This window comes from Platichthys flesus, chromosome 1 (genome assembly GCF_949316205.1).
Source record: "Platichthys flesus chromosome 1, fPlaFle2.1, whole genome shotgun sequence".
NCBI classification, from domain to species: Eukaryota; Metazoa; Chordata; class Actinopteri; order Pleuronectiformes; family Pleuronectidae; genus Platichthys; species Platichthys flesus.
Genome location: NC_084945.1, coordinates 26,002,232 through 26,025,507, shown reverse-complemented (window position 1 = coordinate 26,025,507; position 23,276 = coordinate 26,002,232). Strand labels below are relative to the sequence as shown.

At 39.1% G+C, this 23,276-nt stretch overlaps 2 protein-coding genes across 2 annotated transcripts in view; both read right to left on the bottom strand.

The window, feature by feature from the left end:
- The window catches only part of LOC133955338 (myocyte-specific enhancer factor 2A-like), a 41,068-nt gene extending 40,412 nt beyond the window's left edge, over positions 1-656 (bottom strand). The window contains exon 1 of the mRNA XM_062390135.1: positions 549-656. The gene's annotated coding sequence lies outside the window, so the exon portion shown is untranslated. The remainder of the gene's footprint in view (positions 1-548) is intronic.
- Positions 657-9,185: 8,529 nt separating this feature from the next.
- cep89 (centrosomal protein 89) overlaps positions 9,186-23,276 on the bottom strand; it is a 62,983-nt gene continuing 48,892 nt past the window's right edge. Inside the window, exons 17-18 of the mRNA XM_062390125.1 lie at positions 21,340-21,488; positions 9,186-11,282 (exon numbers count right to left, since the gene is read on the bottom strand). Coding sequence (XP_062246109.1) covers positions 10,958-11,282; positions 21,340-21,488 — 474 coding nt within the window. The 3' untranslated portion in view covers positions 9,186-10,957. The remainder of the gene's footprint in view (positions 11,283-21,339; positions 21,489-23,276) is intronic.

The following is a 23,276-nucleotide window of genomic DNA, read 5'->3' as shown; positions in this document are numbered from 1 at the left end:
TTTTAAAGATTGCTGTTATCCTAAAGCATTTCATGTTTTTCCCTCCAACAGAGTCAGTGTAAATGTACTATAACAGTCCTGTCAGGGTATCCAGTGTGACTGTGCTATATAATAGCTTTTGGGAGACAACTTCAACTGCAACATCACTGGTAAACCATCAACATCACTGGTAAACCAACAACAACACTGGTACAGCAGCAAAATCACTGGTATATCAGCAACATTAATGGTATATCAGCAACATTACTGATAAGCCATCAACATCACTGGTATATCAGCAACATTAATGGTACAGCAGCAACATCAATGGTAAATCACCAACATCACTGGTATCAATCTGAGAAACTATCAGTGACAACACACTTTGTTTTTCAAACAGCAGGGAACATTAGAAACTAGTGGATGTACAGAGCGAGAGAGTTAATCAAAGTTTTGAAAAGCTCCATCCATCAAAGCACTAATGCATGTCACATGTACAGTACACACACTGTGTACACACGCACTCGAACACTCACTTACACACACTGACGCGTGTTTACTCCACTTACCGCTCCGCTTCCTCCCGCTTCTGATAATACGGATATTTGTTTGTTCGTCTAATCAGACGATCAATCAGTACGAGTCTCAGACACACTGAGCCTCGTCCGCTGCGTTTGTGAAACTGACAAAGTCCCAGCAGTGGCACAGAGTTAGCTCCTCCCACCAAAGAGAGTGGGGAGGGGGGAGAAACAGAGAGAGAGCAAGCTTGTATGTGTGTGTGGTTTTGTTTCTACTGCACGGTGGGGACCAGAACAAGTATAAACGGTATAAACCCATGCTGACAGTGTTTCTGTGGGGACAATACAAGATGAGGTCCCCACAAGTACAGGCTTTTGCTGTGTTGCTGGGTTTCAGGGTCAATGTTATTTACAATTCTTCATAGTCATTGCACAGGCGACAAGCAATCCTGTCAGTGCATTCACACAAAGCATGCATTCATGAGTATTAAATATGATCCACAAATATAATAAACATGAAAAAATACTGACAAATAGGGCTGGAAAGTTGTGTCTGAAACACTTTATCTTATTTGTTGGGATCCCCCTCACGTCCTGATAGCCATCAATAAATAAAGTTGTTTGAAAATGTTGGAATGAATAATTGATTAATGTACCTGTCTGTCACTAAAGCTGCTTTGAGACATGCACCGAACTCTAGAAATCTGTGTGAACACAAAGAGTTAAGCCTTCAGAGTCGGGCCCCCTGGTGTAAAGTCTACAGAAAAAGTCCAGATGAGCCGGTGTGAGTGCACAGCAAGAGGTCCTCTGCAGGATTCACTGGGAGTGAGTGTGTGTGTTGATGAGGTTTCTAACACTCGAGAGACACAAAAACAATAACCTGTACATCTACAATATAAAAAAGATTAGCCACACACATGAAAGACATTGAGGAAGACGTCAAGACAGTTTGTGGTGATAAGAGCCGACAACTGTGCCAAAAACAGATGATGTCCTCAGCAGAATGAACTCTGCTGTTCCCCCCCTCACCTGAACATTCCGGAGTATTTGTTTCTGTTTTGAAGGCGTTTGAGCGGAGCATCTCCTGCTGGTTGTGTAGCTTACAGTTGTAAATTTAATTAATTGATTGAACATAAAACCTGGAAAGTGCATATAATCATATTTTTAACATTGAAGTTGCAGTTGGTTGAGGACCTTTAAGACTTATATAGTTCATAAAGGGTTAGATAATACATTATCTCTATGAGAAAGGACAGAGAAAAAGGTTTGTCTATTTCAGACAGAAGTTCTCACACACTGCAGCTCATGGTGTATACTTCTATAAAGGAACAACAACAATGTGAAGCTGGGATGTTAAAACCTATGATCATCATATTACAAAGTGTTGGTAACGGATTTCTTAGCTGGGAAACAAAGCGCAGCATGTGAGATGCCTTCAACCCAAACACCAGCCCAGTATAACTGAACCATTGATATTTTATTTAGCCTTAGCCTGGAGGAAGGAGAGGAAACCTCGTGACAGTAAGGCTACAGGTCCATGTTTGTGAAGCAGCTGAGAAGATGTGCCTCCCCTCCTCCTGCTCCTCATTGTTCCGGCCTGGAGACCAGAAGAAGACAGCTTTATCTCAGAAAAGATGATATGATAGGTACTAAGAGCTTGTGTTATAAATAAATATTAGACAACTCATATACGAGCAGCAAAACTGTAAAGGAAATATTTATAAAAAAACTGACTTGTAAACACATTCCTCTTTCTCATGTTCCTCTTACAGAGGTCAAAGGTCAAGGTTGGACTCGATAAAGCAGCAGGAGCAGGAGAGGAGACAGTGTCTTACTTACCTAAACAGGTTTGATGTGTGCACTCTATCTGTTTAAATCATTTACTCCCCTGCTACACAAGTATCCAAAGAGAATTTTATGTACATTAGCGGAAATTTGTGAATTTCAACACATACATGCTCAGAAGTCTGCTGAGAGCCTGAAGCTAATTGGTTTGGGCCTGCAGACAAAATAATAATAATCAGTCTCACATTATTATGTTTCTTCTGATACTTTTTCAATTTTACAAACAAAACAAATCTAAAACTATTCTCTCTCATCCAGGTCATGAAGAAAAGCATCTTCAGGGAGGAAGCTTTTTGGGATTAAGCTCGACCCTCAAAAGACGTTCAGCATGTTGAACTCGATTTAATGGGCAGGATCTATCGAGTGCACAATTATTAGGCAAGTGAGTGTTTTGACCATATCATCATTATTATGCATATTTTCCAACTCAAAGCTGTATGCACTTGAAGGCCTATTGGATTTAAGTATATCAGGTGTATTTGTGAAATGATGGAGTGTATGGCCTAAGGAGATCAACACCCTATATCAAGGTGGGCATAATTATTAGGCACCTTCTTTTCCTCAGGCAAAACAGGTCAAAAAACAGATTTAACTGACACTGAAAAGTCAAAAAAAAGTCTTTCAGAGGGATGCAGCACTCTTGAAATTGTTAAGATATTGGGGCGTGATCACAGAACCATCAAACGTTTTGTTGCAAATAGTCAACAGGGTAACACAAAATGTGTTGAGAAAAAAAGACGCAAATTACCTGCCAAAGATTTGAGAAGAATTAAATGACAAGCTACCAGGAACCCATTATCCTCCATTGCTGTCATATTCCAGAACTGGAACTAACCTGGAGTGGCCAGAAGTACAAGGTGCTCAGTGCTCAGAGACATGGCCAAGGCTGAAACCTGATAACCACTGAACAAGACACATAAGTTGAAACGTCAAGACTGGGCCAAGAAATATCTGAAGACAATTTTTCAAAGGTTTTATGGACTGATGAGATGAGAGTGACTCTTGACAGAGCAAATCTATGTGCACTTGGCTGGATCAGTAACTGGTACACAGGTACACTTTGACTCAGATGCAAGCAAGATGGAGGTTGGGTACTGGTAAAGGCTGTTATTATTAAAGATGAGCTAATTTGAGCTTTCCAGGTTGAAGATTGACTCAAAATCAATTCCCAAACCTACTGCCAGTTTTTTGAAGACACTTTCTTCAAGCAGTGGTACAGGAAAAGGTCTGCACCTTTCAAGAAGACCATGATTTTTATGCAGGACAATCTCCATCGCATGCATCAAAGTACTCCACTGCGTGGCTAGCCAGTAAAGGATTTAAAGATGAAAAAATAATAACATGGCCCCCTTCCTCAGCTGACTTAACCCTATTGAGAACATGTGGGCCCTTCTTAAACGGGTGATTAACAGGAGATTTACAGTGAAGGAAAACAGAACACCTCTCCGAACAGTGTCTGGGAGGCTGTGGTTGCTGCTGCACAAAAAGTTGATCGTCAACAGATCAAGAAACTGACAGAATCCATGAATGGAAGGCTTATTACTGTTATTGAAAAGAAGGGTGGCTATATATTTCCAATGATTTATTTTTTTGAAATGTCAGAAATGTTTATTGTGAATTTTGAGTTGTTTGTTTATTATTCTCACTTTAACAGATGAAAATAAACACATGAGATGGGAACATTTTCGTAGAGATTCTCCTAAGAAAGCCAAAATCTCCCTTTTACTTTCTTAAATATTCAGGTTTGAGGTTTATTAATATTTTGGATTCACCAAGAGCACTGTAGTTGTTCAATAATAAAACCAATCCTCAAAAATAAAACTTATAGCCTAATAATTATGCACACAGTGTATATAATGATGTGAAGACAATAGTTTCTATTGTCTAACCCTAACCCTTTGATTTGAATACAATACAAACTGTATATAAAAATGATGATCCTTTTGAAATATGTTTCATGAAATTGTTTTTTGAATTATCCATTCAAGTCCCCTTAAATTCCTCAAGTATACAAATTATTCTCTTGGAAAAACAGAAAATAAAATCCCCACATAAGAAGAGTAATACTTTGTGATTGAAACTAAACGCTTCAATGACACATAATTCAAGTTGTCGGTTCATCATTGGGCTCCCAGGTGTTAGAATTAAACTCTCTGGTGCCACCATGTGTATGTGAGACAGATGACGGTCAGATCAGCAGGAGAAACAGAGGAAGTTCAAAGTTCCACATATGGGTTTAACCACTAATCATGTTAGTTTCACTATTTTCATTTTTATTACAGGAATTTATATCTCAGTTAATGTCCCAGGATTTTAAAGTAATTTTAGTTTTAGTTAGTTTCATGTGGAGCATTTTGATTACTTACTCTGGTCCAGTGGGACACTACCAGACAAGGCTAATTTAGATACATTTTCCTAATTTCTGTTGGACAATCAGAGGTAAACCTTTATGAGTACCTTGTGCTTTGTTTGAAGTTGTTGGGTGTTTTACTTCATGCATCAATGCAACAACGTTTGTGAGAGTTAAAACTAAGCAATAAACCAGCATCACTGGTATCCATCAGTGAAAACACAATTTGGTTTTCAAACAGCAGGGTCCATTAGAAACTAGTGGATGTTCAGTGCAAGAGAATTTATCAAAGTTTTATAAAGTTCCCTCCATCAAAGCACTACTGCATGTCACATGTACAGTGCACACACTGTGTACACACGCACTCACTCACTCACACACAACCCTGCTCTTCCTGAGCAGGGTTGTTTTTATGCAACAAGCGATCTGCCTGAGCATGAAGTGCTCATTAGATTATCTCATAACATGCTTTTTAGAGTGAGGCAGGCCTTTATTTATTATGTGTAAAGATTATATCTAAATGTATATTATATACATTATATCCATCTCCAATGGATTGTATCCTGTGAGGAATGTGAAAGGATGGAGAGTGGAGAGATAAAGAATGGACTGAGAGAGCAGACTGAGGATGAGGCCGCACCACTGAAACACAATAACAAAAGCTGAGAGGAATGTGACGCCTTAATAGGATTTCACAGCAGAAAACACTCTTCCTCATAAGACACTGGCTGGATTTGATGGCTGTGTTTGTGTGTGTGAGTGTGAGTGTGAGTGTGAGTGTGAGTGTGAGTGTGAGTGTGAGTGTGAGTGTGTGTGTGTGTGTGTGTGTGTGTGAGAGTGTGTGGGTGTGTGTGAGATGCACAACTGCAGTAGTAAACATTCTCTATGAGCTGATCCTCCAACAAATTAGCTGACTTTGCAAAACTAGAGAGCACCGTCCCTCAGTCTCCATTCCCTAATGATACAGTCAATCAGAAAATGCTACATGCCTGTATGTATGTTGGCTCAGTATTTACTTCATGACAAACCTGTCAGATAACGGAGATGCCCTCCGCTCTTGTTTGACAACCTTTAATACGTGAACTCACAAAGATAAGAAGAACTTTCTGTGAGTTGAACATTTCTGAAAAGAGAGGCCTGTTCCAACCTTTTGTTATCACAGCCTATGTTTCTGTGCTGCTGAGGAATAGCAGTGAAAGATGTTGGCTATTGGTCGGCCCACAGTGGGAAAGCTGTGAAGGAGGTGCATCTAAAATATTTAAATGAACAAATAACATTTACAGAAGCTTCATGCTACCCAGCTTTAGCCAACTCTAGTTTAGAGATAATAAAAATAAACAAATAAATGCAAATAAGCAGCATTAATTTGCATTATATTTGCGTAAACTTATTGAATAATAAAATAGTGAAAGAGTATGGCCAAAAAAAAGGTAAAGGTTATGTCAGAGATGGCAGAACAAAAATAAGAAGAAAGCATGAACCTGTTCCTACTAACACTGAGCAGGGCGCCCCTCAGAAACCAACACACATGTTATATGTTTGCCTTTAGTCCAGTCGAGATAACATCACTTATCCCGATCAGTAGTGAAGCACACCTCGGGCAGTGTGAAGGAGATATTGCCACGGTTTCAGTTTGTCTCATAATGGGACCTCTTGTCCACCCGTGTCCCTTCACACCACTCTCCATTATTTTCTGAACCAGATACACTTTGAATCAATAGCTTTTTTGATGTGTACTTTTCTAGATTTGCAGATGAGATTCACACAGTGCTAACTACAAGGAATGCTGGCACTTAAAGTTGTACTGACAAACCCTGAACACATACAGTCACACACACACATACACACACACACACACAGAGGAAAATGCCTCAGAATGCTACAGATCAGAAAGACCTATCAAAAAAACACAGGATGCAGGAGAAACAATGGGTGAGGAAAAGACGACAGATGAAGTGCTCAAAATGAAGTGGACTGTTGTTTTCCAGTTCTTAGACTCCTCCATTGCATTCTTCTCCAAAGACTGGTCTGACCTTATTTTGTCCTGTGGCGAGAGCAGCAAACATAAAATATTGTACGAAGAAATATCGTTTGTAGCTTAAATAGGCAGATACAGACTTTTAACAGTATCTATAGAGACTTATTATCTCTTCATGTCACAACATGACATAGATCTATAGATACATGATTTGACGTCCCGTAACTTCAAGTAAAAACATTGAATCTTCATGTTAGCCCAAAGTATAACTATTTCAGACATATCAAGATAGGTATACCTGTACCTACAGCTGTGTAGTAGTTACCTGGGTATATTAAACAATTATTCTATGACACAATTAAACTAAACTTAATCAAACAATATTGTTGTTTGTGCTAAGCCTAAACCAACCAAGTGAACTTAATGAGAACACAACTTTAGTTACCTGATCCAAATACAGATACATAACCATAAAGAAAGTGAGAACAACAAATAAAAAAAGTCTGTGACCCTGACATGTTAAAGGTTATCAGAAAATGCAGGAATAAATTGGCAAGTGTAAAAAGTAACAAAAAATCTGCCATCTGGTAGTTGGAGCAGCAAAAGCTGCCCTCTGCTGGTGGCTAATGAGAAGAGCAGCCAGGTGATCGAGAGGTGTATCTGCATGACAGCAGGTAGGACATGACTTGGTCTGCAGAGGGAGGCTCATAAGAGGAATACACTATATATCTGCTATGGGATAAATAAACAAATAAAGAAATAAGGGCTTTCCTGTAAATATTCCACATAACCGTTTGAATTTTTTTGTACATTAAATGGGACATATTATGAAAATTCCACTTTTGTAATTGTTAATTTGGGTAACTGGCATGTCTACCGTCCTAAAAACTCTGGATTTGATTTGTTGTGGTTCCTCTATGTCAGAAACGATACGCTAGAGTGCGTCGAATGGGATTACGACCGAAAATATGGTGCCCATGTAGGGAGTCTCGCTACATGGCATTGGACCACCCCCCACTATCATCTCACCGGCTCCGGGGAGAGACGAGCTCCACCCTCTCCCCGGGGAGACGGCCCGGCTCGAGCCTTCCGGGAGAGACCGTCCCTCCCGGGGGAGACGGTGGAGCGCGTTAGCTAGCTGCTGCTACCCGTCAGACATCTAAGTGGCCGCATAAACATGCAGATCGTCAAGTCGGAGACAACCGGGACACCTCTAAACGATGAATCAACAGTGTGGAAGGATGCTGCTGCTGTGCCAGCTCCAGCTCCCACTGCTCTCACTGCGGGGCTGCGCTGGGCAGCTGGGGCTCTCGCGACCAGGCTTCAGGGCACCTGACTCTGGTTCAAAACTATATGGTTGCAAGATTGTATCTTCGTCTCCAGAAGCCATATTTCTACAGAGTTATGGATAGCTAAAAATCTGGGTGCTTGTATCTCGTGAAGGACGGAGGAGGGGAGAGGGGGATGGGGTGAGAGTGGGGGCGGGGCACTCAAAACAGGTTAATGTGAGGAGGGCTGTTTTAGACAGGGTAAAAAGGTGCTGTTTTAAATGATCCTTGCGGTATTTTGACCAAAATATGTTACAGACATTTCATTAAGACCCCAAGGAACCATATCAACTGTGGTAAAATGGGCAAACGATGGGTCCTTTAAAGGTCTGGTGTGTAGAATGTAGTGTAATCTAGTGGGGAATTTGCATGTTGCAGCTGAGTAAACCTCACCTCATCCCTTTCAAACATGAAAGAGAACCTGTTGTAGCTTCATAAGAACTCAAAAGGTGTTTAGTAAGTTGAGTCTGGGCTACTGTAAAAAACATGGCAGCCTCCACAGAGAGGAATGTTACAAAATGAACCTATAAATATTACACATGAAAAAAATAAAGGAGGAACTTTCAACTCATTCTTCAGCTCACCCATGTGTCTCTGTCAGCCAAGTGCCCCTCTCCTGTCTTTAGCACATTGACCTCTGTGGGGCATGTGGCTCTGTATGTCTCTTACACAGCAGACACAGTGTGTCTGGAAATCTTCACCTTACCTCAGGGATTAGTGCAAAAAGATGATGGACAGGTGATGATTTAGGTGGAAATGTGTAGACATGAGATTTAAGTCCAAACTAAGTACTGTAATCACTTATATAAATAACATTAAATAGACAGCATCTGTGAATTAATTTATTTAAGTAATAATGAGATGCAGTTTAACATCATGAAGAAGCAAGTCACTATGTTTAAGAGAATAACAGAGTTAATTTTCTTCTTGGTGTGCCCTCTTCTTACAGTCGGCCCAGTTTGAGGTTTTCAGAACTGCTTCTGTGTGTAGAGTGTTTAATTCTGATGAACGTTTTAAAACCGCAGGTATTTCTAAATGGTTAATTTACCAGTATCAGAGCTTGTCTCTCTGACAGTGACTGACATCATTAATCCCACTTCTCTTTGTGTTTTGGGTTCATCAGATATATAAGGCAAAACAAGATGTCAAACACAAATGACTATTGAATGAATATTTAAAGGGTATAAAGCACTTTATTATAAATTAATGTGTCTTCCACAGGTTAAAATTATGTGATTCACAAATAAAAAGACATTACAAATTTTAAACCCGACAGTCTACACAGTTTGATACACATACTGCTGAAAGTTCAGACATCTTTAAAAATTTTATTTTTTTATTTTTAATATTTTGTTTTAGGGACCGAAGAATATCTTAAAGTTTCTCACTGTGTAAAATTCATTCAGTTTTCAGGAAAAATTTAAAATTCTTAAAATAAACAAAAACATATGACCTGGAGTGTCAGGGGCCATTTCTCACTTTTGTTTGATGTTGATGTTTAAAAACCTGCCAATAAAACCTCCTGTATGAGAAGATTTCAGGATTAATGTGTTCCTGAAAAGGCTCACAGTGCAAAAAAAAACAGCATAAATACTTTGACACACTAAGAGGTGATTGTCTTCTCTCTGCTTCATAAAAACACAGCCAACCATTCTACTGTAATCAAACAGAGGCCTTAATAACAGCTAAAGCATTTGTAAATGTACATGTTTATCTGGAGGACGGCAGACGCACAGTAGTCAGGAGGATGTCTCTTTTTTTATAGCAGATTATGAAGGCAAAGTTTCTTGTTGACGACACAGAGTCTGAGGGTTTGATGGTTTAACTTGACTTACTGTAATTTTTCCGTTGACTTTTTAGCTGTAAGTAAACTGCACGTTCTGACATTACATCAAGTGTCAGTAGCAGCCGTCATCCCATTACAGCTACCGCTCCCCTGAGCCGCTGCGCTGCTGTCACACTGGCCTGTGTTCGTCAGTAGGGATTTGTGGTTCATCTCTATACAGTCAGTGCTCTGCTCTGTGACTTCAGTCTAATCCTGCAGGTCGGTGGCTGCATCAATGAGGTGAAGTCACACACTGTGAGTCACACAAGAACTTTAGCTCTCTCTGAACTTATAGACACTGTCTTTACCTCTGCACAATACTAAGCCACTGGTTTCAGTTTTACCTTATGTTGTAATGTAGCAAAAAGTTATTGTAACACAATGACAGTAAAGTACAACTATGCCTCAAGATATGATTGTCAATAGTGATAGTAATATTAATAATAATAAAAAATGTGACATTTAGGAAAGGCATGTAGATATGTGTGTACATTTAAACGCTTTATTAACCTTAACACATTAATGTGAAACTCCTTTGAAAATACCATCAAAACTATCAGTTTTATTTCCAGGGATCCAAATATTCATAAAGATATAGATCAGGATAGTACCGTATGTGTCCAGCAGATGGTAACATTGTCTGTGTTCATTTGGCTTCAGCCTGGTGCAGATAATTTTTCTGACTTGGCACTCATCTCATATTCTTGGCAGAAACTATATATCCTGAGGCCAATTCAAAAAGAACAAATGATATGAAGAGTAAAAACTTAAAACATGTACAAATCTTTGAACATCAAACTGCCTATCCACCAATGTCTGGTATATTTTGGCCAAACTATCAACCCTTAGCTGTAATATTGAATAATTTTCATTTTCTATTTAATTCTTTCAATGTTTGATAGTTTTTATTTTTCCTCTGTTCACAGTTTTCACTTGACGTGTTGAGTGAATGGTTTCCAGCACAGAGAGCAAAAGCCCACTTGTGAATTTTCCGGACATTGTGCAACTTGACATTGGTTTTCACTTTGAAGCAAATTCAAGCTGACATGGTGAATGTTCTATTGTGAGTTAACATGTTGACGCTGGTCTATAGTCAAAATTCATATGAGCGAACAGAGACACCTCCAAACAGTTTTAGCAATAGAAATCCAGCCCATGCTTGAGCTTTTCATCTATGGAGTCGTTTGGGTGGTCCGAGTCAGATCTGAATACAGACCTTCTCTGGAGCGCGGGGCTTCGGTCAGACGATAAGAGGGGGGGCCCAAAACTGTGAGGTTGACAGCGGGTGGGAGAGGTGTTCTCAGCTGCAGCTGGAGGAGGCCAGACAGGAGAGGCTATGGTGGAAACAAGCAAACCGTGGATGTCCTCGGTGAGTCTCGAGTCCAAGAGAGTCTCCTTCATCTGCTGGTTTTCCCTGATTGCTGCCTCCCACACCACCTCCAGCTCCTCCTCGACTTCTCTGGAGGAGCAAAGAGACGAAAGGAGACAACACGTCAGTCAGTCAGTTGCTTGGGTTGACATACTGGGAGTAAAATGAATGCATATAAGATCTGCACATATCCATGCTTGCACTAAATTCTCAATGTAATTACTGTATATATTTCATAATTAATTTTTTGTATATATATTTTTTTAATTTATATGCTTATATTTCCCTCTTGCATGGAGCTATTGTAACAAACAAAATTCCAGTATAGTATTTCGGAATGAGATTCTGACAAAATTACTTTCTGAAAAAAACACAACTTAACAAAAATAAAATAACAAAACTGTTAAAATATCTGAAGACTCTAAGACGTCCAGGTCATACAATATTCAAGAGTTATACAAGTTTCCATAGACTCTGAGACATTTTACCTCTCATCCAAGAGGACACGTCTTCAAGATACACAAGCATAACCAATTGCCTATGTACACATTACTGGATTGGTCCTTGTCGCATATACTGCACAGAATCCACCAACATCTTCTCCCATCACTCATGGCTACATGTTGCTTTACACCTGTCTCAGTATATCTCCTTAGTTCTACTGCACAATTACCTTCAACCTAAAAACAACAGCACAGAAGGTATTACTGTGGGGACACACCGACTCCCACAGCTCACACAGCTTAATTTCAAACTTCTATCACCATCGCACAATCCTGTAAGTACCTCAGTTCTCCAAATTCCCACCACTCATCACCCTGACTCATCCAAAAGCTCTGGACTGGTGGGAATACAACATTGTATGTTGTAACTGAAATGGAGAGAGGCCTGTAGATCAGTGATCATTTGTGTTAGAGCAGAAACCTGGCTGCGGTGGCTTGGTCTACCAAACTGTGTTAGCACGAGAAGAATGGAGCAGAGACATGGTAACAACGCTCTGCCAACATGGACATGAACTTATCCAAACAGATCATTTGGGAAATCTGAACTTTGAAGGAAAGGTTATAAATGTTTGTTTACAAATCAATATAATTTAGAAATTTTATTTGTCATTTCAATTTTTTCTCTTTTAATGCAAAACATCGTCTGATGTCAGTTGCAGTGTTTCCAAGGAAACTGCAACACAAAATATTCAAAACAAATACCAGGTATCTCCTGAACATATTTATTCTAGATATGGACCATTGCACCTCACATTATATTGTGTTTGTTAGTGTTTGTGTTAATGAATGTGTCAATGGCAGCTGCAACATTCAGTTGGTCACAACAGGAAACTGTAGATTAGCATGTTTCTGACCAAACAGATTAACAAAGCTCTATTCAACAATCTAATTAAAAAATGAGGAATCTATGTCTGTTTGTCCATCAAGTGTTGAGGACCACAGGAAGAGTAGTGTCAACCAGGAAGTTTCTTTCATGGATGAGCAGTTCTTGAGAAAGCCTAAAACACCACCTGTTTGCATATTAACGGTAGAACAACACTACATGGGCAGTATAAACGCTGTCACCCAGCTGACAGTAGGGAAGCGGAGCAAAGACTTAAGGCATAAGGCACGGAGAGGCAGCCTTTCTCGATTACAAGCCAAATATGCTGGAGCTGTCTGCCTGAAGGTCTTAGAGCTTTACATCTATTGACGTTTTCTAAAGAAAGATGGATTACAATGTTTTTACCATACTCTTCTCCTGAGATGCTCTTGTAGCTATTCAATATGCTGTGTTTTACCTGATGGCTGTTTTATTCTGCTCTTTATATTATTTTTGTTTATATTTATCTTGTTTTCATATTTTTATCATTAATCTTTTAATTTACATGAAGCATTTTGCGTTCTATTTTATGCAGGAATTTTGCCATGAGAGCACAGTTTGTAATGTGAGTTGTAGTATCAGCAGTGAGGAACATAGTAGGAGATGATGAGTGTGTTAGACTGAGAATTAGACTGAGAATTATGAAAGTTTCACCTTCATTTTCCTGAAAAATAATTGTTGCTAATTTATTCTAAACCAGTGCATCTGTCTGCTGGACACACACTCACCTTCATGTTGAAAATTACCTTTAGCTAAAGCACAAGAGCAGTTCTCTTTCAAATGGCACACCAGGCACAATACAGAAAAGACTGGAGTGTTTCTAGATAAAGCAGCAATCATTGGGCCATTTGTTTTAGACCATGTCAGAGCTGACTTCTAAAGTGTTCACACATTCAAACACCTAACCTAACCCTAACCCTTATTTCCTGTAACAAAGATGTGAAGCCTCAAAGAGAAATTTGAGAGAAAAATTTCCTTCGGGATTAATTAAGTCTTATTTTATCGTTAGTTTATCTTTAGGAGGAAAATCTGTGGCCAATTGTAGTAAAAAAAAGTGCAACCATGTAAAATGTAATTCTGTAAATCTGTTGTCTGGTAGTCTTGTGTCTTTGTGAAATGCCATAACTAAAATAAAGTATAAAAAAACATGTAAAGTTGTTAATTGGGCTGCACAGAATATATGCATATTCCACAGTAATTCAGTTGTTAAGCTTTTGCTCTGATTATCCTTGTCACAATGATTAAATCTGAAGTTTAAATAGCCTATAATTAAATTTTACATAATACAAAATGGATTCATAATACCATGAAGTAAAGAGATTCATTACTTACGTTAACTTGACAAAGAATAAAACCAGATGCTTTTCCGTTCCTAGTTTCAACATTACAGTCATGATAGAAATACCTTTTTTTGATCTCAATAGTTTTAGAGAGCTGCTGTTAAATGTCATTTATGTTTCTCCAGTATATGATCAGATCAAACAACATTCAGTTCAAGCTGATCGTGTACTACCCCTCATTATATTCACAAGTAACTATGTTTAAAATGTACAAAATGTGTCTGTTGGTGTGTGGTGTTAATAAAAAATTAAATAGCCTGCTGGGGATACATTGATTTGCAGACACTATAATGTCACTGCAAGTATAGTTTAAATTAAATGGGGGTTTAGGGCTGGATTCTCAACAACCGCTCATTTAAAATGATACACAGTCGTCACATCACTTCCCAGAGTCCACAGCAACACACCTGCCAAGTCGGAAGTCAAACAGATGAGTAGCTTCAAATGAAGGATAGACGGTGATAGACAGATGGGCAGGCAGGCGGAAGGACAGACAGACAGACAGACAGACAGACAGACAGACACACTACAGACAGACACACTACAGACAGACAGACAGACAGACAGACAGACAGACAGACAGACAGACACACTACAGACAGACAGACATACAGACAGACAGGCAGGCAGACACACTACAGACAGACAGACATACACACAGACAGACAGACAGACAGACAGACAGACAGACAGACAGACAGACAGACAGAATTTTAGTAGGATGCTTGTTGGATGTCACACGGAAAGAGACATGTGTGCATGTTTTGTGAATCAAGTAACAACCTGCCATTTCACACAAAGAGAGAAAGGAGGGATAATGATAATAGAAGAGAATAACAGCTCCAAGGAGACAGCAGGTAATTACCTGTGTATGCTGTTATTGCTATGATGGCTGAAGCATTAAAGCTTTTCTGTCATATGCTCTTCACACGTCAGCAACTGAAGCCATCGACTGCCCTATCTGGACTCAGTTAACTGCTTATTATAGTGGCAGGAACATCAGCTTAACTGTATAACACAAATGTTTAGTACATGTTTATTGAAAATATAAACTCAACTCGCAATAGAAGACTAAAGAGAATAATGTCTGTTCAGTCTGCTTGTCTGAAGATTAACATACTGTTGTTTCCGTCTGTGGCTCAAAGCTAGAAGAAAGGAAGAAGAGATCAGTTGGGTTGATACATATGTTATTAGTGAATAATGATGACTCCATTTAATTGGATGGATGGATGGATTGGATAGAGTACATAGATATGTTATAATATCTGACACTTAAGCTCTGAGAGACAGAATGTTAATTTGGGACTTGTTTAATCTATTCCCTCTCTATATGAGAATGCCATGAAAGAAAAGAGGAAAAACTGAGAGGAAGTCATTAAGAGAATCAAGAATCTCATCTAATGTCAGAAGACAGATCTCTATAACATCTTAAATGAGCTATTTCACAGATCTTTATCGCAGACAATGTTTGAGAAAATCATGATCTTCAAAGGTGGCTTGAGACCTGCATTCAAGTTTAACATATGTGTTGTTGGATTTTTATCAACACACACAAATAAATATCAATCCCTTAAACATGCCTGATTTCTATCAACCAAGATCCATGGATTGTTCTCTAAGGAATCTAAGTAAACTTTGAAAAAGGCCCTATCACGAAATGAAAAATAGTTTTAAAATAGTTTTATAGAAATCTGCTCTGCTGAATTTCTTTGATCTTGCTTACAAACAAATAGACAAAAGTATCCATTCAAAGACAAGAGAGTCCACCTATTTGTTGTCCGAATGTGGGGACTTGTTTCTCTAAAGACAGTTCCCTGTGAGAAGAAAGGGAAAATGTTCTCATTCTTAATTAGTGATGTTTCTTTGAGAAACACATCTTGTCCGTTGTCTTTGTTGAGTTAAGACCCTCACAAACTTCACTCTGCTAATTATCTCCAGGCCAAACAGCCTTACCTATGGCAACCACACTCATTGCTTCCTATGAAGCACTCAGGCACAATATCAAGATGGATCTTGCAGCCATAAGAAACATTGGCGTATGTGCATTTTGGTGGGAAAGCCGTGGTGACCAGCAGGCCACGCAGCTGCGGTCTGACCTGCAGTGAAAGGCTCAGCAGCAGCTCCACTGCCCCAGAGGAGTTCCATTACAATTATAGCTGTACTAAGCTGCACCCACCTCAGGATTTAGTCAGTCACTCTGCAAGAGTCTTCGCCCTGTCAAGCCAAACACTAACATTATCCAGTAGTATTCTGAGCAGTGGGATTTAAAAGGCAGGTCCGTCTGTGAGTCCACTGCAGGGAGTAAGACCAGCACTAGGGTTAGACAGTCACTAGTCACTAATTATCACTTCAGGAAAGCCTTTGTCCTCATGTGTCACTTCACCACACATACGCACATACTTCAGTCCAAATACAACTATTTAATGTCTTTAAATATGATGTTATAGTTATAATGCTTAATCAAGTTAGTTTTGTTCAGAAAACATTTGCACAAGCCAAATGATTCTCTAAAGCTGTATTCAGGCATGCACTGAACTCCGGATAATCTACAACCACATATCAACAGAGGATCATTTCATGAGGATTACGAACTGAATCTCGTGCCGGTTGCAGCGCTACAAATGGATTACGGATTATCTGTGTGAACCACAAAACAAACCTAGAGAAACAGGAGCACAATTATTACGAATAACTTAGAAGCTGCTTTTAGAAATCGCAGTATGATAACCACCAATCACTATTAATGTCAAGCTTCTGCTTAGCACATTTCAAAAGATTCTTGAAACTGGAGTCACAACAACATAGATACAATAAGAAACTTAGTAGGGACAGAGAATCAGCCATGACTCTCTCTGTTTGTTTCTGCTCTGCTGGAACCTCAGAACCACTCCTGAATGCGTTGTGAAACTAAGGGATAATGAAGTACTACTAAAATGTGTTTACCTGCATTCATGGGCTTTAGCATTAATTATGCATGAGGTTCCAAGTGTGTGTGCCATTAAAATAATGTCAGCTATTTACACTGCTTATTTTCCAGTGTGTGAAGTCTGGAGAGATTAAGACTGCAGCAACCATGGGCTCCAGCAGGCAGACTGAATTTAGATCAGTTGTAAAGTAGTGACTGAATCTCTGTTTCACCAAGCTGAAACTATTTCTTAACAAAATAAGATGATCCTGCATTTAATGATCTGGGAGCTATCTCCACTGAATTTAAAAACCTTAACATAACAAATTCTTACCCTCCATACATCTACAATACAAGGAAACTGAAGCACCTGGAGAAATCCCACCTAGATACAGAGAGAATGTGCAAACTATACAGAAAGACTTAAACCAGGAAGAGTAACAACTATTCAAATCCAACACATTTTAAACTGATAAAAAAGGAAAATGTAAACAGATAGAAAGCACATAAAGTTACTATATCCATTTTAACAAATTATAATGGATCCTCCTTACTATTACTGAACTCATCGAATCCTGAATATAACATGCCTTCGAACCATGGCTTAATTTCCATCTCTAAGGCTCAGCACACCAAGGGTTAAATAAAATAATTACATTTATTTTCCATGTTTCAGCTTTCGTTTTTCAGTAGATTAACATGAATGTAGAATGAATTGTATGGGAGTTATATAGCCACATAACCACATGCATTGTATCCTCCCTGATTTCAAACAGTCTAGTCATCACCGTGGGGAATGCAGCTCAGACAGATATCAGCTGACTCACTCGGCCAGTCGAGGATATTCCACCTCCTCACCCTGAAAATCTCTTAGGTTGCTTTGGCAAGATTAGGATTGTTGTCATGCTGGATACTGAAATGTCATCCATTAACTTTGGATTCACCTGTCTCAATCTGAGTTTTGCTTCTCTGTGTTCATGTCAGATTCGTTGGCACACATTTATGTTCAAAATATAACCATTGTTGAGAGATGATGTGGTATCTTTGGGTCATGAGTTTTACCTTTTAACTCTCCCTCATTTTAATTGTTGATATTTGTTTCATCATAATTACCATTGCTATCTTGTGGTGAAACCTCCGCTGTTCTGGTCATAAACTCTCCTTTTTACTGTTGACAAGAACACATGTCTGCATACATCCTGCAGAGCATTCTTGACTTAATGTGCAGTCATGAAGCACCTTTTCTTCACAGATTTTTTCACACAAACTATTATTGATCTCTCTGATAGATTTTAGCTTCAGTGTCTTGTCATCTTTTCCTTAACATGCAGGTTCCCTCCCTCACTCCTCATGTTGATCCCTAGTCACCTCTGTGGTTGTGTTTGTACTAACATTGAAACCACACAAAACTCCCCAAGAAAAAAGGTTGTAGCCAAGTGTTAAATTCATTTTGAATTTGAATTTTATCATTATCTGTGATAAAAATAATATATTCCAGGTTGTTATTTCTATAGTGATGTAAAACTTCTTAAACCTGAGACATGGCATTATAATGTATTATTCCTTATTTTACCTTGAATTGAATGTGCTGTAGCTCAGCTAAAAAATATCACTGTCCTTTTACTTCCGGTCTTGACAAAAAAAACCTTTTCCCCCTGTTGACTGTTGAAAGATTTCAAATGAAAGCAGACCTACTTGCCATAGTGAAAATACAGTAGAAACTTCAGCTACATTTATGAATATCACTCTTTCCTAACATACAGCAGACCTGTCTATGTTTCTGTGGTTGGTATGGGTAACACAGGACTGCTTCCCCTTGAGCTCCTGGAAGTCTCAGGCAGTGCTGATTCCCAGGAGGCAATGCAGAACTCAGCAGGCACGTGACAATCACAACCTCTCACCATCTCTCAGGAAATAAAGCAGTGGATTAGAGAGAAAAAACAATGCAGCAGAGTGTCCTCTGTGGTGCTGGTGGTAAGAAGTTTGACAGCGAGAAACCTGGTCCCTACAAACCACAAGTCAAACAGAAGGTCACTCAAAAGGACTACATTGATTTTATTCTGAGCCTGGTAAACATTTTCTCCAGCTGCCATCGTGAGGTGGTGAAGGATTCACCCACTTGCATCTCAATGACTTACGTGGTAATGTGAGTGTGCTTGTTTAGTCATTTAGCAGATTGTGGTGTGCTGTAGGTGATTTGTGTGATTTGTCATTAAGATGCCCTAAGGGCAGAGCAAGACAGGATCTTCTAACAATCTGATTAGCTAGCTTTCATTTGATAGCAGCAGGCAGCAGGCCCAGAGACTGAGCTAAAAACAGCCGTACTAACAGGAGGATGAAGGGGAAGTGGTGGGTTGCTTGAGGAACAACAAACTAACAGCATGAGGTTTTCAAGCAGTAACAGTAAAAATACCTTGAAATAATCCCTGAAAAAATCAGGTTTTAAACAATTCTATGTGCCACAGCCAAACACTTAGATGATGGCCAGATTTGCAATTACTATCAAGAACACAATGTCTTCCCTCATCAGTACAATTCAATTAGCTTAATGCAATAGTGGATGGTCATGATCATTAACAAATAGCCTATATTTAAAAGAGTGGTCTTTTCTTTTTCTCTATGGCATAGTGGCACAACTACTATCTTACCATTTCAAAAGGTATAAGAACGTATATTTACCTTTTCCAATGAGGTTAGGATTCCGACTATTTGTCTGTTTTGAACATTCAATTTAGTTGCAGCAAAGTGCACACATTGATTTTTTTTGTACAATTAGTCAATGAATATGATCACATGATCTTACTCTGTTTCATGTAAATCCGTGCAGTAGTATTAACGTAATCCTATTATCCAACACAGTTGAAAACATAACCTCCATTGCGGAGGTGATACAAATCCACAGCATACATATATGTCAATACAACACATACAGAACAAAATGCAGCTTTACCTTAACCAATTATTGCCTGTCAAGTTAGGTTGTTTGGTCTTAGCAGTAGGCCCTAGTCATGTCTCAGGCCCTTTCATCATGCAAATCCTTTTGAATAGCGGCAGTGATTGCTCTATCCTCAACGACATGGCCGTTAGAGAGGGTTAACTGATTCATCTTGGAGAGAAGGGATCTGAGTTGTACTTTAGCAAGAAGGAATGATGTTTTGTTTCGGAGGAAATGTTTTGTTGTGTGTTGCGTTTGTTTCTGCATTCACAGGTTGTGTTGCCCTATTGTGTGTTGGATTGTTGAACTGCAATGTATTGCACTGTATCTTGCAAACCCAGGTTTCTGCAGCATGTAAATCCAAAACTTTAAATTGTGACACCAAAACAAAAAATATGATTAAAACAGATTAAAAAGAAATAGCTGAGGTGAACTGCAAAGCAGGTCACCATCTATCATCTCCTAACGGCAGGGTTTTTAATTTGTTTCTGAAACACTTTTTATCTTATTTGTTGAAATCCTCTTCATGCCCCAATAGCCAATAATAAATAAAGTCGTCTAAAAAGAATAACAAAAAGCTGTGGTCTGTGGCCCTCGCAGGACTGTAATGAACATGATCAATACTTTCATTTGGACTGAAATTTTTTTTTGCTGGTGTACCTGTCTGTCACCAACTGTCACTACACCACTGAACGCGGACAATAGCCATGAAGTTAGCGAGCGAGTCAAAGAAAAGTTCTAGTAGTTATCAGGCAGTGAGCTTTCATGTGTTTTTTGGGTGCGTGGTTTTCACGAGAAGACTGATTGGAGGGGTGGCTTGATCTATTGCATTTTTTAAAGTGAAAAATGGGAATAGTGAAAATTGCATTTCAAGGATTACCAACCTTAGCTTTAAACATTTTAATGTGACAAATACAGCTCGCGGTTTGCAGACTGCCTGTCAACACGCTGTCTGTATTATCAATATTAATAATTGATATAATCAATATTGCACAAAATTCCACGAAACACTTGCTTGGGCAATTAACAATACACACGCTGAGTGTAAGCCAATAAGTAGAACGGTTGTCAAGAAATGCAAGCCACGGCTAAACAGACAGACGTCATAGTTATTCGTAGGGTTCCTGATCTACCACAGAGAAATATTTGTTCCTCTATTCATTGTTATTTATAACCAAACATGTGCTTTATGTGGATACCAGCATGTCTATGACAAGGTACAATTAAATGATAAACATAAATGCATATTTCTGTAGAGTTTTTATTGTTGTATGGTCATGTCGTCTTGCTGAAATAAGAATAATTCTTCCTGAAACAAACAATTGAAGAAAAGAGCTTAAACGGATCTGTTAGTCTAGACGTCTGTTTCTTGTCAGTAATTGTTTTGTTGATGTGACCTGCTCTGCCTCCATGCACACCTTACTGCTGCCTCTGGCCTCCCCCCTTTTCAAAACTGCACACGCACCATTGCCTCACGCTTTCTCCTCCTCTCATTCACACAATCTCTCCCTATCCTCCTCCCTTTTTCCTGCCTGCCTGCCTCTTGCCATTTCTCCTCCACTCTCTCCTCCCTCTCTCGCTCTCCACCTCATCCCCTCCTACCGTTTGGACTGCAGCAGTCTCTCCTCAGCCTCCTGTCTTTCGCTCAGCAGCCTTTGCAGGTGAAGAATCTCCCTCTGGTGAGACGCCGTCCTCCCCTCTGCTGCCTCTTCCAACGCTGCCAGTCTGCTTGACGCCTGCCTCCGGTATACCTGCACATAACAAACACACACACGCACACGCAGAGGAATGAGATGTGGAGTGTTGCTATGAACAAGGTGGATATACATGAAGGACAGAACAGCAGAGACAACTCGTGTGGAGGAGGGGGAGTCACACACATTTGGACAAGGTGAGGAATAAAACACACACACACATACCAGTCTCCCTAGAGAAGATCTGCAGGTTTTGTGCATCTGTACCTGCGTTGAATTTGCTGTTTATTTGTTTGAAGTGTGTGTGCATGTGTTTGTGTTTGTGTTTGTGCCTCCAGAAAATAACAGTTATATTTGAGACTTCTATTTAAGTTGTTGTATCCACAGATGAGCAGCCGTTGGGCTGCTGACACTTCATAACTGCTCCTCTTAGCAATGCTACACACACACACACACACACACACACACACACACACACACACACACACACACACACACACACACACACACACACACACACACACACACACAAGTGGAATACATGTTTGTATTGTGGACTAGTTTACCTCACCGAATGCAGTGTCAAACTCGCTGCCAATAACGGAAAAGAGGGACAGCAGAGATAAGAAATAACCAATAAGAGAAAAGAGGGAGGCAGAGGAAAATGAAGTAACAGCAATATTATGTTTGGACCTGTGCTCTGCAGGTTGGGAAGAGAGATAAACCAGGTCTGAATAAGGACAGACACTCTGCTGGTTTCTAACAGCAACAGATGTAATGTCTCTGTCTTCTTGGAAAATGATAAATCAAACAAGTTGCTTCCACACTTTTACCATATATCATCTTGTTTTTTCACTTTAATGATAATGGTCATGATTTTGATACAGATTTATACAAATGGCTGTTCTTCTGAAGCGCACTAAAACAAAAAACATGGAAAAAATTGTCAATGTAATAACTGGGTGCTGTTGAATGAGTTCAGCAATTAACAGATAAACTGTTAATTATAATATAAAGTACTGACATTTCTCAAATAGATGACTGTTCTCCTATTGTATGTGAACAAACTGTAAAAAAAAGTATTTGAAATAACACAGTGAACTCTTGTTATCGGTTGCAATATTTTGAATGAAAGAACATGTATATGGCTGACACTGATTTCATAAATGGAAAGCGTTTGGCAGCTTGGTCGTCTCCAAGGCTAATGGATGACATATTAGGGGAAAACGGACAGACTTGAGAGCAAAGAGCATTTTAAAAAGTTGTTTAAAAAGAGCAAAAATGTGAATTAAGTTGAGCAGGTTGTGTGAAAACGCATAGAGGTAATTTCACTGAAGATAAAATAAAGAAAGAGATCAAAAGTTAATTTGCAGTAATTAATGTATTAACCAAATGAAAACGATGGATGGATCTTCTTTTGTATTCACTAATCCTTTGCAAGATCATACAACCAACACTATAGTATATGTATATATATATATATATATATATATATATATATATATATAAGAATGGTCTGGGCCTAAATTAAGGTTAATTAACTGTCAATGGACTGTTTTTTTATACGATTCACATTCAACGATTTACAAAGATGCCGCTGTTTCTGTCAGACTGCCGGCACAGCTATCAGGGGCAATTGGGGTCCAGTAGCTTGCCCAAGGAAATTTAGAATGCGGACAGGGGATGTGTTGGGGATCAAAACACAGACATTCAGGTTAGTTAATTACCCCCTCTATCTCCTGGGCCAAGTTAGACCTTAATTTTTTAAGAAAACAAGCAGTACATTGAAAAAAGAGAAAACAACAACTCTACAATAACAGTGAGTTTCATTTTCAGAATCAGAAT